The sequence below is a fragment of the Vidua macroura genome, unplaced genomic scaffold, assembly GCF_024509145.1.
Source record: "Vidua macroura isolate BioBank_ID:100142 unplaced genomic scaffold, ASM2450914v1 whyUn_scaffold_156, whole genome shotgun sequence".
Classification (NCBI taxonomy): Eukaryota; Metazoa; Chordata; class Aves; order Passeriformes; family Viduidae; genus Vidua; species Vidua macroura.
This window is the reverse complement of record NW_026530557.1, coordinates 85,391-101,396: the sequence shown is the minus strand read 5'-3', so window position 1 is coordinate 101,396 and position 16,006 is coordinate 85,391. Positions and strand designations below refer to the sequence as shown.

At 60.9% G+C, this 16,006-nt stretch overlaps 1 protein-coding gene across 1 annotated transcript in view; it reads right to left on the bottom strand.

The window, feature by feature from the left end:
* The window catches only part of SHARPIN (SHANK associated RH domain interactor), a 43,213-nt gene that overhangs the window by 16,145 nt on the left and 11,062 nt on the right, over positions 1-16,006 (bottom strand). The window contains exons 3-9 of the mRNA XM_053969293.1: positions 14,181-14,565; positions 11,265-11,398; positions 11,081-11,172; positions 10,985-10,994; positions 10,771-10,868; positions 10,559-10,661; positions 9,678-9,875 (exon numbers count right to left, since the gene is read on the bottom strand). Of these exons, the coding sequence (XP_053825268.1) occupies positions 9,678-9,875; positions 10,559-10,661; positions 10,771-10,868; positions 10,985-10,994; positions 11,081-11,172; positions 11,265-11,398; positions 14,181-14,565 (1,020 nt within the window). The remainder of the gene's footprint in view (positions 1-9,677; positions 9,876-10,558; positions 10,662-10,770; positions 10,869-10,984; positions 10,995-11,080; positions 11,173-11,264; positions 11,399-14,180; positions 14,566-16,006) is intronic.

Sequence of the window (16,006 nt, the reverse complement as noted above, 5' to 3'; positions counted from 1 at the left end):
AATGGGAAAAACGGGAAAAACAGGAGCGGCTGCTGGAAGTTCCGCTGCCGCTCCGCCTCCAGCGCCTGGGAACGGGGGAAAAACGGGGAAAATGGGAAAAACGGGAAAAACGGGAGCGGCTGCTGGAAGTTCCGCTGCCGCTCCGCCTCCAGCGCCTGGGGAACGGGCACAGAAACGGGGAAAATGGGAAAAACGGGAAAAACGGGAGCGGCTGCTGGAAGTTCCGCTGCCGCTCCGCCTCCAGCGCCTGGGAACGGGGACAGAAACGGGGAAAATGGGAAAAATGGGAAAAACGGGAAAAACGGGAGCGGCTGCTGGAAGTTCCGCTGCCGCTCCGCCTCCAGCGCCTGGGAACGGGGACAGAAACGGGGAAAATGGGAAAAACGGGAAAAACGGGAGCGGCTGCTGGAAGTTCCGCTGCCGCTCCGCCTCCAGCGCCTGGGAACGGGGACAGAAACGGGGAAAATGGGAAAAACGGGAAAAACGGGAGCGGCTGCTGGAAGTTCCGCTGCCGCTCCGCCTCCAGTGCCTGGGAACGGGGACAGAAACGGGGAAAATGGGAAAAACGGGAAAAACGGGAAAAACGGGAGCGGCTGCTGGAAGTTCCGCTGCCGCTCCGCTCCAGCGCCTGGGAACGGGGGAAAAACGGGGAAAATGGGAAAAAACGGGAAAAACGGGAGCGGCTGCTGGAAGTTCCGCTGCCGCTCCGCCTCCAGCGCCTGGGAACGGGGACAGAAACGGGGAAAATGGGAAAAACGGGAAAAACGGGAGCGGCTGCTGGAAGTTCCGCTGCCGCTCCGCCTCCAGTGCCTGGGAACGGGGACAGAAACGGGGAAAATGGGAAAAACGGGAAAAACGGGAAAAACGGAGCGGCTGCTGGAAGTTCCGCTGCCGCTCCGCCTCCAGCGCCTGGGAACGGGGGAAAAACGGGGAAAATGGGAAAAACGGGAAAAACGGGAGCGGCTGCTGGAAGTTCCGCTGCCGCTCCGCCTCCAGCGCCTGGGAACGGGGGAAAAACGGGGAAAACGGGAAAAACGGGAAAAACGGGAGCGGCTGCTGGAAGTTCCGCTGCCGCTCCGCCTCCAGCGCCTGGGAACGGGGACAGAAACGGGGAAAATGGGAAAAACGGGAAAAAACGGGAGCGGCTGCTGGAAGTTCCGCTGCCGCTCCGCCTCCAGCGCCTGGGAACGGGGACAGAAACGGGGAAAATGGGAAAAACGGGAAAAACGGGAGCGGCTGCTGGAAGTTCTGCTGCCGCTCCACCTCCAGCGCCTGGGAACGGGCAGAAAAACGGGGAAAATGGGAAAAATGGGAAAAACGGGAGCGGCTGCTGGAAGTTCCGCTGCCGCTCCGCCTCCAGCGCCTGGGAACGGGGACAGAAACGGGGAAAATGGGAAAAACGGGAAAAACGGGAAAAAACGGGAGCGGCTGCTGGAAGTTCCGCTGCCGCTCCGCCTCCAGCGCCTGGGAACGGGGGAAAAACGGGGAAAATGGGAAAAACGGGAAAAACGGGAAAAACGGGAGCGGCTGCTGGAAGTTCCGCTGCCGCTCCGCCTCCAGCGCCTGGGAACGGGGACAGAAACGGGGAAAACGGGAAAAACGGGAAAAACGGGAGCGGCTGCTGGAAGTTCCGCTGCCGCTCCGCCTCCAGCGCCTGGGAACGGGCACAGAAACGGGGAAAATGGGAAAAACGGGAAAAACGGGAGCGGCTGCTGGAAGTTCCGCTGCCGCTCCGCCTCCAGCGCCTGGGAACGGGGACAGAAACGGGGAAAATGGGAAAAACGGGAGCGGCTGCTGGAAGTTCCGCTGCCGCTCCGCCTCCAGCGCCTGGGAACGGGGACAGAAAAACGGGGAAAATGGGAAAATGGGAAAAACGGGAAAAACAGGAGCGGCTGCTGGAAGTTCCGCTGCCGCTCCGCCTCCAGCGCCTGGGAACGGGCAGAAAAACGGGGAAAATGGGAAAAACGGGAAAAACGGGAAAAACGGGAGCGGCTGCTGGAGTTCCGCTGCCGCTCCGCCTCCAGCGCCTGGGAACGGGGACAGAAACGGGGAAAATGGGAAAAATGGGAAAAACGGGAGCGGCTGCTGGAAGTTCCGCTGCCACTCCGCCTCAGCGCCTGGGAACGGGGACAGAAACGGGGAAAATGGGAAAAACGGGAAAAACGGAGCGGCTGCTGGAAGTTCCGCTGCCGCTCCGCCTCCAGCGCCTGGGAACGGGGGAAAAACGGGGAAAATGGGAAAAACGGGAAAAACGGGAGCGGCTGCTGGAAGTTCCGCTGCCGCTCCGCCTCCAGCGCCTGGGAACGGGACAGAAACGGGGAAAATGGGAAAAACGGGAAAAACGGGAGCGGCTGCTGGAAGTTCCGCTGCCGCTCCGCCTCCAGCGCCTGGGAACGGGGGAAAAACGGGGAAAATGGGAAAAACGGGAAAAACGGGAGCGGCTGCTGGAAGTTCCGCTGCCGCTCTGCCTCCAGCGCCTGGGAACGGGGACAGAAACGGGGAAAATGGGAAAAACGGGAAAAACGGGAGCGGCTGCTGGAAGTTCCGCTGCCGCTCCGCCTCCAGCGCCTGGGAACGGGGACAGAAACGGGGAAAATGGGAAAAACGGGAAAAACGGGAGCGGCTGCTGGAAGTTCCGCTGCCGCTCCGCCTCCAGCGCCTGGGAACGGGGGAAAAACGGGGAAAACGGGAAAAACGGGAAAAACGGGAGCGGCTGCTGGAAGTTCCGCTGCCGCTCCGCCTCCAGCGCCTGGGAACGGGGAAAAACGGGGAAAATGGGAAAAACGGGAAAACGGGAAAAACGGGAGCGGCTGCTGGAAGTTCCGCTGCCGCTCCGCCTCCAGCGCCTGGGAACGGGCACAGAAACGGGGAAAATGGGAAAAACGGGAAAAACGGGAGCGGCTGCTGGAAGTTCCGCTGCCGCTCCGCCTCCAGCGCCTGGGAACGGGCAGAAAAACGGGGAAAATGGGAAAAAACGGGAAAAACGGGAGCGGCTGCTGGAAGTTCCGCTGCCGCTCCGCCTCCAGCGCCTGGGAACGGGCAGAAAAACGGGGAAAATGGGAAAAACGGGAAAAACGGGAAAAACGGGAGCGGCTGCTGGAAGTTCCGCTGCCGCTCCGCCTCCAGCGCCTGGGAACGGGGGAAAAACGGGGAAAATGGGAAAAACGGGAAAAACGGGAAAAACGGGAGTGGCTGCTGGAAGTTCCGCTGCCGCTCCGCCTCCAGCGCCTGGGAACGGGGACAGAAACGGGGAAAATGGGAAAAACGGGAAAAACGGGAGCGGCTGCTGGAAGTTCCGCTGCCGCTCCGCCTCCAGCACCTGGGAACGGGGACAGAAACGGGGAAAATGGGAAAAAACGGGAAAAACGGGAAAAACGGGAGCGGCTGCTGGAAGTTCCGCTGCCGCTCCGCCTCCAGCGCCTGGGAACGGGGGAAAAACGGGGAAAATGGGAAAAACGGGAAAAACGGGAGCGGCTGCTGGAAGTTCCGCTGCCGCTCCGCCTCCAGCGACTGGGAACGGGCAGAAAAACGGGGAAAATGGGAAAAACGGGAAAAACGGGAGCGGCTGCTGGAAGTTCCGCTGCCGCTCCGCCTCCAGCGCCTGGGAACGGGGACAGAAACGGGGAAAATGGGAAAAACGGGAAAAACGGGAGCGGCTGCTGGAAGTTCCGCTGCCGCTCCGCCTCCAGCGCCTGGGAACGGGGACAGAAAAACGGGGAAAATGGGAAAAACGGGAAAAACGGGAAAAACGGGAAAAACGGGAGCGGCTGCTGGAAGTTCCGCTGCCGCTCCGCCTCCAGCGCCTGGGAACGGGGACAGAAACGGGGAAAATGGGAAAAAACGGGAAAAACGGGAAAAACGGGAGCGGCTGCTGGAAGTTCCGCTGCCGCTCCGCCTCCAGCGCCTGGGAACGGGGACAGAAACGGGGAAAATGGGAAAAATGGGAAAAACGGGAAAAAACGGGAGCGGCTGCTGGAAGTTCCGCTGCCGCTCCGCCTCCAGCGCCTGGGAACGGGGGAAAAATGGGAAAAACGGGGAAAATGGGAAAAACGGGAGCGGCTGCTGGAAGTTCCGCTGCCGCTCCGCCTCCAGCGCCTGGGAACGGGCAGAAAAACGGGGAAAATGGGAAAAATGGGAAAAACGGGAAAAAGGGGAGCGGCTGCTGGAAGTTCCGCTGCCGCTCCGCCTCCAGCGCCTGGGAACGGGGACAGAAACGGGGAAAATGGGAAAAATGGGAAAAACGGGAGCGGCTGCTGGAAGTTCCGCTGCCGCTCCGCCTCCAGCGCCTGGGAACGGGAGAAAAACGGGGAAAATGGGAAAAATGGGAAAAACGGGAGCGGCTGCTGGAAGTTCCGCTGCCGCTCCGCCTCCAGCGCCTGGGAACGGGGGAAAAACGGGGAAAATGGGAAAAACGGGAAAAACGGGAAAAACGGGAAAAACGGGAGCGGCTGCTGGAAGTTCGGCTGCCGCTCCGCCTCCAGCGCCTGGGAACGGGGGAAAAATGGGAAAAACGGGGAAAATGGGAAAAACGGGAGCGGCTGCTGGAAGTTCCGCTGCCGCTCTGCCTCCAGCGCCTGGGAACGGGCAGAAAAACGGGGAAAATGGGAAAAATGGGAAAAACGGGAAAAAGGGGAGCGGCTGCTGGAAGTTCCGCTGCCGCTCCGCCTCCAGCGCCTGGGAACGGGGACAGAAACGGGGAAAATGGGAAAAATGGGAAAAACGGGAGCGGCTGCTGGAAGTTCCGCTGCCGCTCCGCCTCCAGCGCCTGGGAACGGGGGAAAAACGGGGGAAAATGGGAAAAATGGGAAAAACGGGAGCGGCTGCTGGAAGTTCCGCTGCCGCTCCGCCTCCAGCGCCTGGGAACAGGGACAGAAACGGGGAAAATGGGAAAAACGGGGAAAAACGGGAGCGGCTGCTGGAAGTTCCGCTGCCGCTCCGCCTCCAGCGCCTGGGAACGGGGGAAAAACGGGGAAAATGGGAAAAATGGGAAAAACGGGAGCGGCTGCTGGAAGTTCCGCTGCCGCTCCGCCTCCAGCGCCTGGGAACGGGGACAGAAACGGGGAAAATGGGAAAAACGGGAAAAACGGGAGCGGCTGCTGGAAAATGGGAACGGGAATGGGAATGGGAATGGTTCCAAGTAAGGAACAGGAACGGTGCAGGCCAGGGAAGCACCATGGCAGGGAATGGGAACGGCCCCAGTAGGGAATGGGAATGGGAATGGCCCCATTTGGAATGGGAATGGCCCCATTAGGAAATGGGAATCGGAATGGGAACACGGTTCCATTTGGGATGGGAATGGGAACACAGCCCCACTAGGGAATGGGAACGGCCCCAGTCATGGAATGATCTCAGTGGGGAATGGATGGGTCAGGGACGGGAATGACCCCGGTCAGGAATGGGAATGGGAATGACCCTGGTCAGAAATGGGAATGACCCTGGTCAGGGACAGGAATGACCCCGGTTAGGAACAGGGATGGGAATGGGAATGGGAATGACCCTGGTCAGGGACGGGAATGACCCCGGTCAGGGACGGGAATGGGAATGACCCCGGTCAGAAATGGGAATGACCCCGGTCAGGGACGGGAATGACCCCGGTCAGGAATGGGAATGACCCCAGTGGGAATGGACTGGTCATGGTCAGGGACAGGAATGACCCCGGTTAGGGATGGGAATGGGAATGGGAATGACCCCGGTCAGAAATGGGAATGACCCCGGTCAGGGATGGGAATGGGAATGACCCCGGTCAGAAATGGGAATGACCCCGGTCAGGGACAGGAATGACCCCGGTCAGGAATGGGAATGACCCCAATGGGAATGGACTGGTCGTGGTCAGGGACAGGAATGACCCCGGTTAGGAACAGGAATGGGAATGGGAATGACCCTGGTCAGGGATGGGAATGGGAATGGGAATGACCCCGGTCAGGAAAGGGAATGACCCCAGTGGGAATGGACTGGTCGTGGTCAGGGACAGGAATGGGAATGACCCCAGTCAGAAACAGGAACGGGAATGACCCCGGTCAGGGATGGGAATGACCCTGGTCAGGAATGGGAATGACCCCGGTGGGAATGGACTGGTTGCGGTCAGGGACAGGAATGGGAATGACCCCAGTCAGAAACAGGAACGGGAACGACCCCGGTCAGGGATGGGAATGACCCCGGTGGGAATGGACTGGTCAGGGTCCCGGGGGATCTGGGGGGGGTCCCGGGGGGGTCCCGGGTCAGCCGAAGTCGGAGGAGAGGCGGAGGAATCCCTGCAGGGCCCCGGCAGAGCCATCCCCGCTCCGTCCCGGCTGCGGCGGATCCGGGAGAGAGCGGAGAGAGGGGAGGGGGGAATGGGGAGTGGGGAGAGGGGAGGGGGATATGAGAGGGGAGAGGGGAGAGAGGGGAGAGGGGAGGGGAGAAGGGAGAGGGGAGAGGGGAGAGGGGAGAGGGGAGAGGGGAGAGGGGAGAGGGGAGAGGGGAGGGGGATCTGAGAGGGGAGAGGGGAGAGAGGGGAGGGGGGAGAGGGGTCCGTGAGGGGAGAGGGGAGTGGGGAGAGGGGAGAGGAGAGTGGGGAGAGGGGAGAGGGGAGTGGGGAGAGAGGAGAGAGGGGAGAGGGGAGAGGGGAGAGGGATCCGTGAGGGGAGAGGGGAGTGGGGAGAGGGGAGAGGGGAGTGGGGAGAGGGGAGAGGGGAGAGCAGAGAGAGGGGAGAGCAGAGAGAGGGGAGAGGGGAGAGAGGGGAGAGGGGAGAGCAGAGAGAGGGGAGAGCAGAGAGAGGGGAGAGGGGAGAGAGGGGAGAGGGGAGAGCAGAGAGAGGAGAGAGGAGAGAGAGGAGAGAGGGGAGAGGGATCCGTGAGGGGAGAGGGGAGTGGGGAGAGGGGAGAGAGGGGAGAGGGGAGAGGGGAGAGAGAGGGGAGAGCAGAGAGAGGGGAGAGGGGAGAGAGGAGAGGGGAGAGAGAGGGGAGAGCAGAGAGAGGGGAGAGGGGAGAGAGGAGAGAGGGGAGAGCAGAGAGAGGGGAGAGGGGAGAGGGGAGAGAGGGGAGAGCAGAGAGAGGGGAGAGGGGAGAGAGGGGAGAGGGGAGAGCAGAGAGAGGGGAGAGGGGAGAGGGGAGAGAGAGGGGAGAGCAGAGAGAGGGGAGAGGGGAGAGAGGAGAGAGGGGAGAGGGATCTGAGAGGGGAGAGGGGAGAGGGGAGAGGGGAGAGCAGAGAGAGGGGAGAGGGATCCGTGAGGGGAGAGGGGAGTGGGGAGAGGGGAGAGGGGAGAGGGGAGAGAGGGGAGAGGGGAGAGGGGAGAGAGAGGGGAGAGCAGAGAGAGGGGAGAGGGGAGAGAGGAGAGGGGAGAGAGAGGGGAGAGCAGAGAGAGGGGAGAGGGGAGAGAGGAGAGAGGGGAGAGGGATCCGTGAGGGGAGAGGGGAGTGGGGAGAGGGGAGAGGGGAGAGAGGGGAGAGGGATCCGTGAGGGGAGAGGGGAGAGAGGGGAGAGGGGAGGGATCTGTCAGTGCCTCCAGGATCCCCTCCAGGGAGAGGGGAGAGGGGAGTGGGGAGAGGGGAGAGGAGAGAGGGGAGAGGGGAGTGGGGAGAGGGGAGAGGGGAGAGAGGGGAGAGGGGAGGGATCCTTCAGTGCCCCTGGGATCCCCTCCGGGGAGAGGGGAGAGGGATCTGTCAGTGCCCCCGGGATCCCCTCCGGGGGCCTTGGAATGGGGACGGATCCAGGGAATGGGGATGGGAATGGGGATGGATCCTGGGAATGGGAACAGATCCCAGGAATGGGAATGGGGGCGGATCCCAGGAATGGGGATGGAAATAGGGATGGATCCTGGGAATGGGAACAGATCCCAGCAATGGGAACGGGGATGGATCCTGGGAATGGGAAGAGATCCCAGGAATGGGGACGGATCCAGGGAATGGGAACAGGGACGGATCCCAGGAGTGGGAAGAGATCCCAGGAATGGGGATGGATCCTGAGAATGGGAATGGGAACAGATCCCAGGAATGGGAACGGGGATGGATCCTGGGAATGGGAAGAGATCCCAGGAATGGGAACGGGGATGGATCCCAGGAACAGGAACGACCCAACGGCTCCTGGGCTGGCGTGGGGGAAGGACGGAGAGACGGATCCCTGATCCCAGAACTGCCAGATCCCACTCCAGGTACTGACGGATCCCCCAGTCCCTGATCCCATTGATCCCACAGATCCCATAGATCCCCGTATCCCCGTACCTGCTGGCACTGGCGGGCCCCGTCGTGCTGATCCCATAGATCCCACAGATCCCATAGATCCCATAAATCCCTGATCCCATATCCCCGTACCTGCTGGCACTGGCGGTCCCCGTCGCGCTGATCCCATTGATCCCATAAATCCCTGATCCCGTATCCCCGTACCTGCTGGCACTGGCGGGCCCCGTTGCGCTGATCCCATTGATCCCACAGATCCCATTGATCCCATAGATCCCATATCTGACCCCGTACCTGCTGGCACTGGCGGGCCCCGTCGCACTGATCCCACAGATCCCATTGATCCCTGATCCCATAAATCCCTGATCCCATATCTGACCCCGTACCTGCTGGCACTGGCGGGCCCCGTCGCGCTGATCCCATTGATCCCACAGATCCCATAGATCCCATTGATCCCGTATCCCATTGATCCCACAGATCCCATTGATCCCATAGATCCCGTATCCCCGTACCTGCTGGCACTGGCGGGCCCCGTTGCGCTGATCCCATTGATCTCATTGATCCCATTGATCCCATTGATCCCATAGATCCCTGATCCCGTATCCCCGTACCTGCTGGCACTGGCGGGGCCCCGTCGCACTGATCCCATTGATCCCACTGATCCCATAGATCCCATTGATCCCGTATCCCATTGATCCCATTGATCCCATTGATCCCATAAATCCCTGATCCCATATCCCCGTACCTGCTGGCACTGGCGGGCCCCGTCGCGCTGATCCCATTGATCCCATTGATCCCACAGATCCCATTGATCCCACAGATCCCACAGATCCCATTGATCCCGTATCCCCGTACCTGCTGGCACTGGCGGGCCCCGTCGCGCTGATCCCACTGATCCCATTGATCCCGTATCCCATAGATCCCTGACCCCATATCTGACCCCGTACCTGCTGGCACTGGCGGGCCCTGTCGCGCTGATCCCATAGATCCCACAGATCCCATTGATCCCATAGATCCCATAGATCCCATAAATCCCTGATCCCGTATCCCTGTACCTGCTGGCACTGGCGGGCCCCGTCGCACTGATCCCATTGATCCCATTGATCCCATAGATCCCATTGATCCCATAAATCCCTGATCCCATATCTGACCCCGTACCTGCTGGCACTGGCGGGCCCCGTCGCGCTGATCCCATAGATCCCATTGATCCCATTGATCCCATAAATCCCTGATCCCGTATCCCCGTACCTGCTGGCACTGGCGGGCCCCGTCGCGCTGATCCCATTGATCCCATAGATCCCACAGATCCCACAGATCCCATAGATCCCATATCCCCGTACCTGCTGGCACTGGCGGGCCCCGTCGTGCTGATCCCATTGATCCCATAGATCCCACTGATCCCATAGATCCCATACCTGACCCCGTACCTGCTGGCACTGGCGGGCCCCGTCGCGCTGATCCCATTGATCCCACAGATCCCATAGATCCCACTGATCCCATAGATCCCATACCTGACCCCGTACCTGCTGGCACTGGCGGGCCCCGTCGCGCTCCCGCTGCAGCCGCCGCAGCTCGGCGGGGTCGGGCCGGTGCCCCCCGGGCACGCGGTAGCCCTCGGGCCGGGGGGCGCTGCACATCTCGCAGCCCGGGCGCGTGGGCTTGTTCAGGAACGTGCACCGGGGGCACGGCCAGCCCGCCTGCAACGGGAACGGGATCGGGAACGGGAACGGGAACGGGATTGGGAACGGGAACGGGATTGGGAACGGGAACGGGAACGGGAACGGGATTGGGAACGGGAACGGGATTGGGATTGGGATGGGATTGGGAACAGGGCACATCTCGCAGCCCGGGCGCGTGGGCTTGTTCAGGAACGTGCACCGGGGGCACGGCCAGCCCGCCTGCAACGGGAACGGGAACGGGATTGGGAACGGGAACGGGATTGGGAACGGGAACGGGATTGGGAACGGGAACGGGAACGGGAATGGGAATGGGAATGGGATTGGGATTGGGATGGGATTGGGAATGGGGCTGGGGGCATGGCCAGTCCACCTGCAACAGGAACGGGAACAGGATTGGGATTGGGAATGGGAACGGGAACGGGATTGGGATCAGGATTGGGATTGGTAACAGGAATGGGATTGGGATGGGATTGGGAACAGGATTGGGAATGGGATTGGGATTGGATTAAGAATGGGATTGGGAACGGGAACGGGATTGGGATGGGATTGGGATTGGGAACAGGATTGGGATTGGGATTAGGATTAGGATTGGGATTGGGATTGGGAACGGGATTGGGATGGGACTGGGAATGGGGCTGGGGGCGTGGCCAGCCCACCTGCAATGGGATTGGGATTGGGGCTGAGAATGGGAACGGGATTGGGAATGGGAACAGGGCACATCTCACAGCCCGGCCGGGGGGGGGGCAGGCGGGGCTCAGGGGCAGTGTCCACCCTGGAACACTGGGATCGGGATCAGGGATCGGGATCAGGATCAGAACCCCCCGGTACCTGCTCAGGTGAGGGCGGGCGGGGCTCAGGGGCAGTGGGATTGGGATCAGGGATTGGGATCAGGGATTGGGATCAGGATCAGGGATCAGGATCCTGATCCGCCCCGTACCTGCTCAGGTGAGGGCGGGCGGGGCTCAGGGGCAATGGGATCAGGATGAGGATGAGGATGAGGATGAGGATGAGGATGAGGATCAGGACCCCCCGTACCTGCTCAGGTGAGGGTGGGCGGGGCTCAGGGGCAGTGGGATTGGGATCAGGGATCGGGATCAGGATCAGGGATCAGGGATTGGGATCAGGATCGGGATCAGGATCAGGATCAGAACCCCCCGGTACCTGCTCAGGTGAGGGCGGGCGGGGCTCAGGGGCAGTGGGATCAGGATGAGGATGAGGATGAGGATGAGGTTCAGGACCCCCCGTACCTGCTCAGGTGAGGGCGGGCGGGGCTCAGGGGCAGTGGGATCGGGATGAGGATGAGGATGAGGATGAGGATGAGGATCAGGACCCCCCGTACCTGCTCAGGTGAGGGCGGGCGGGGCTCAGGGGCAGTGGGATCAGGATGAGGATGAGGATGAGGATGAGGATGAGGATCAGGACCCCCCGTACCTGCTCAGGTGAGGGCGGGCGGGGCTCAGGGGCCGCGGGCGGGGCCCCGGCGCCGTCCCAGAGCTGCAGCGAGTCCAGGTGAGCCTGGATGTCCCCGATGTCCATCCGCTCCGGGGGCTCCTCGGGGACACGGCCTGGGGACAGCCGGACACGGCGCGGGCTGGCACCGGCGGTGGCACCGGTGGCACCGCAGGGGCACGGGGGCAGCAGGGACAGGGAACGGGGGGAGAAAAGGAGAAGGGGGGAACGGGGCAGGGGGAGGAAGGAGCAGGATGAGAAAGGAGCAGGAGCAGCAGGGGGAGGATGGTGGGGAAGGGGCAGGATGAGGATGATGAGGAGGAAGGGGCAGGAGGAGGACGATGAGGAGGAAGGGGCAGGATGAGGATGATGAGGAAGGAGCAGGAGCAGCAGGGGGAGGATGGTGGGGAAGAAGGAGCAGGATGAGGATGAAGAGGAAGGAGCAGGATGAGGATGATGAGGAAGGAGCAGGATGAAGATGAAGAGGAAGGGGCAGGATGAGGATGATGAGGAGGAAGGGGCAGGATGAGGATAATGAGGAAGGAGCAGGATGAGGATGATGAAGAGGAAGGAGCAGGAGCAGCAGGATGAGGATGATGAAGAGGAAGGGGCAGGATGAGGATGATGAGGAGGAAGGAGCAGGATGAAGATGATGAGGAAGGGACAGGGTGAGAATGGTGAGGAAGGGGCAGGATGAGGATGATGAGGAGGAAGGAGCAGGATGACGATGATGAAGAGGAAGGGGCAGGATGAGGATGATGAAGAGGAAGGAGCAGGATGAAGATGATGAAGAGAAAGGAGCAGGATGAGGATGATGAGGAGGAAGGGGCAGGATGAGGATGATGAGGAGGAAGGAGCAGGATGAGGATGATGAGGAGGAAGGAGCAGGATGAGGATGATGAAGAGGAAGGGGCAGGCTGAGGATGATGAGGAGGAAGGAGCAGACTGAGGATGATGAGGAAGGAGCAGGATGAGGATGATGAGGAAGGGGCAGGATGAGGATGATGAAGAGGAAGGGGCAGACTGAGGATGATGAGGAAGGAGCAGGATGAGGATGATGAGGAGGAAGGGGCAGGATGAGGATGATGAAGAGGAAGGAGCAGGATGAGGATGATGAGGAGGAAGGAGCAGGATGAGGATGATGAGGAGGAAGGGACAGGCTGAGGATGATGATGAGGAAGGACCAGGAGGAGGACAATGAGGAGGAAGGGGCAGGATGAGGATGATGAGGAAGGGGCAGGATGAGGATGATGAGGAGGAAGGGGCAGGATGAGGATGATGAGGAGGAAGGGGCAGGATGAGGATGATGAGAAGGAAGGAGCAGGATGAGGATGATGAGGAGGAAGGAGCAGGATGAAGATGAAGAGGAAGGAGCAGGATGAGGATGATGAGGAGGAAGGAGCAGGATGAAGATGAAGAGGAAGGGGCAGGATGAGGATGATGAAGAGGAAGGAGCAGGATGAAGATGAAGAGGAAGGAGCAGGCTGACGATGATGAGGAGGAAGGAGCAGGATGAGGATAAAGAGGAAGGGGCAGGATGAGGATGATGAGGAGGAAGGGGCAGGATGAGGATGATGAAGAGGAAGGGGCAGGATGAGGATGATGAGGAGGAAGGAGCAGGATGAAGATGATGAAGAGGAAGGGGCAGGATGAGGATGATGAGGAGGAAGGAGCAGGATGAGGATGGTGGGGAAGTGGCAGGATGAGGATGCTGATGAGGAAGGGGCAGGATGAGGATGATGATGAGGAAGGGGCAGGATGAGGATGATGATGAGGAAGGGGCAGGCTGAGGACGCTGATGAGAACGTGCAGGCCGAGGATGATGAAGAGGAAGGGGCAGGATGAAGATGAAGAGGAAGGGGCAGGATGAGGATGATGAGGAGGAAGGAGCAGGATGAAGATGATGAAGAGGAAGGAGCAGGATGAGGATGATGATGAGGAAGGAGCAGGATGAGGATGATGAAGAGGAAGGAGCAGGATGAGGATGATGAGGAGGAAGGAGCAGGATGAGGATGATGAAGAGGAAGGGGCAGGATGAGGATGAGGAGGAAGGAGCAGGATGAGGATGATGAGGAGGAAGGAGCAGGATGAAGATGATGAAGAGGAAGGGGCAGGATGAGGATGATGAAGAGGAAGGAGCAGGATGAGGATGATGAGGAGGAAGGAGCAGGATGAGGATGATGAGGAGGAAGGAGCAGGATGAGGATGATGAGGAGGAAGGGGCAGGATGAGGATGATGAGGAGGAAGGGGCAGGATGAGGATGATGAGGAAGGAGCAGGATGAGGATGATGAGGAGGAAGGAGCAGGATGAGGATGATGAGGAGGAAGGAGCAGGATGAGGATGATGAGGAGGAAGGGGCAGGATGAGGATGATGAGGAGGAAGGGGCAGGATGAGGATGATGATGAGGAAGGAGCAGGATGAGGATGATGAGGAGGAAGGAGCAGGATGAGGATGATGAGGAGGAAGGAGCAGGATGAGGATGATGAAGAGGAAGGAGCAGGATGAGGATGATGAGGAAGGAGCAGACTGAGGATGATGAGGAAGGAGCAGGATGAGGATGATGATGAGGAAGGAGCAGGATGAGGATGATGAAGAGGAAGGAGCAGGATGAGGATGATGAGGAGGAAGGAGCAGGATGAGGATGATGAAGAGGAAGGAGCAGGATGAGGATGAAGAGGAAGGGGCAGGATGAGGATGATGAGGAGGAAGGAGCAGGATGAGGATGAAGAGGAAGGAGCAGGATGAGGATGATGAGGAGGAAGGAGCAGGATGAGGATGATGAAGAGGAAGGGGCAGGAGCAGCAGGATGAGGATGATGAAGAGGAAGGAGCAGGATGAGGATGATGAAGAGGAAGGAGCAGGATGATGATGCAGAGGAAGGCTCCGAGGCCGTACCTGCGCCAGGTGAGCCGTCCCCGTCCCCGTGTCCGTCCCCGTGTCCGTCCCCGTGTCCGTCCCCGTGTCCGTCCCCGTGTCCGTGCAGCCCCGCAGCGCGCAGCAGCTCCTGCGCCTGCCGCTGCCGCTGGGCTCCCGGCGCCGCTCCCGATCCCGGTGCTGATCCCGGTGCCGATCCCGGTGCCATTCCCGGCGGTGCCGGTGCTGATCCCGATCCCGGTGCCATTCCCGGTGCCGGTGCCGGCGGCGCGGAGAGCAGGAAGAGGAAGGCCGGGTCGCCGTCGCGGCGGATGCCGTAGGAGCCCAGGCTGCGCCCGTCCCGGCACAGGCTCTGCCCGATGATCCAGCGCTGCGCCGCGGGGGGAAAGCCGTACTCGCAGAACACCTGGGGATCACACGGGATCACACGGGATCACACGGGATCACACGGGATCACACGGGATCAGGGGGAAAGCCGTACTCGCAGAACACCTGGGGATCACAGGGGATCACACGGGATCACACGGGATCACACGGGATCACACGGGATCACACGGGATCACGGGGGATCACACGGGATCACAGGGGATCACACGGGATCGGGGGGAAAGCCGTACTCGCAGAACACCTGGGGATCACACGGGATCACACGGGATCACACGGGATCACACGGGATCACACGGGATCGGGGGGAAAGCCGTACTCGGGGAACACCTGGGGATCACACGGGATCACACGGGATCACACGGGATCACAGGGGATCACACGGGATCACACGGGATCACACGGGATCAGGGGGAAAGCCGTACTCGCGGAACACCTGGGGATCACACGGGATCAGGGGGATCACACGGGATCACACGGGATCCCACGGGATCCTATGGGATCGGGGGGAAAGCCGTACTCGCGGAACACCTGGGGATCACACAGGATCACAGGGGATCAGGGGGATCACAGGGGATCAGGGGGATCACAGGGGATCACAGGGGATCACAGGGGATCACACGGGATCACAGGGGATCACACGGGATCAGGGGGATCACAGGGGATCACACGGGATCACACGGGATCACACGGGATCGGGGGGAAAGCCGTACTCGCGGAACACCTGGGGATCACAGGGGATCACAGGGGATCACACGGGATCACACGGGATCGGGGGGAAAGCCGTACTCGCGGAACACCTGGGGATCCCACAGGATCACACGGGATCACACGGGATCACACGGGATCACACGGGATCGGGGGGAAAGCCGTACTCACGGAACACCTGGGGATCACACGGGATCACGGGGGATCACACGGGATCACACGGGATCACACGGGATCACACGGGATCACAGGGGATCGGGGGGAAAGCCGTACTTGCCGAACACCTGGGGATCACAGGGGATCACACGGGATCACACGGGATCAGGGGGGATCCTATGGGATCGGGGGGAAAGCCGTACTCGCAGAACACCTGGGGATCAGGGGGGAATCACACGGGATCACACGGGATCACACGGGATCACACGGGATCGGGGGAAAGCCGTACTCGCAGAACACCTGGGGATCACACGGGATCACACGGGATCACACGGGATCACACGGGATCACAGGGGATCACACAGGATCACACAGGATCGGGGGGAAAGCCGTACTCATGGAACACCTGGGGATCACAGGGGATCACACGGGATCACACGGGATCACACGGGATCACACGGGATCGGGGGGAAAGCCGTACTCGCAGAACACCTGGGGATCACACGGGATCACACGGGATCACACGGGATCACACGGGATCCCATGGGATTAGGGGGAAAGCCGTACTCGCGGAACACCTGGGGATCACACGGGATCAC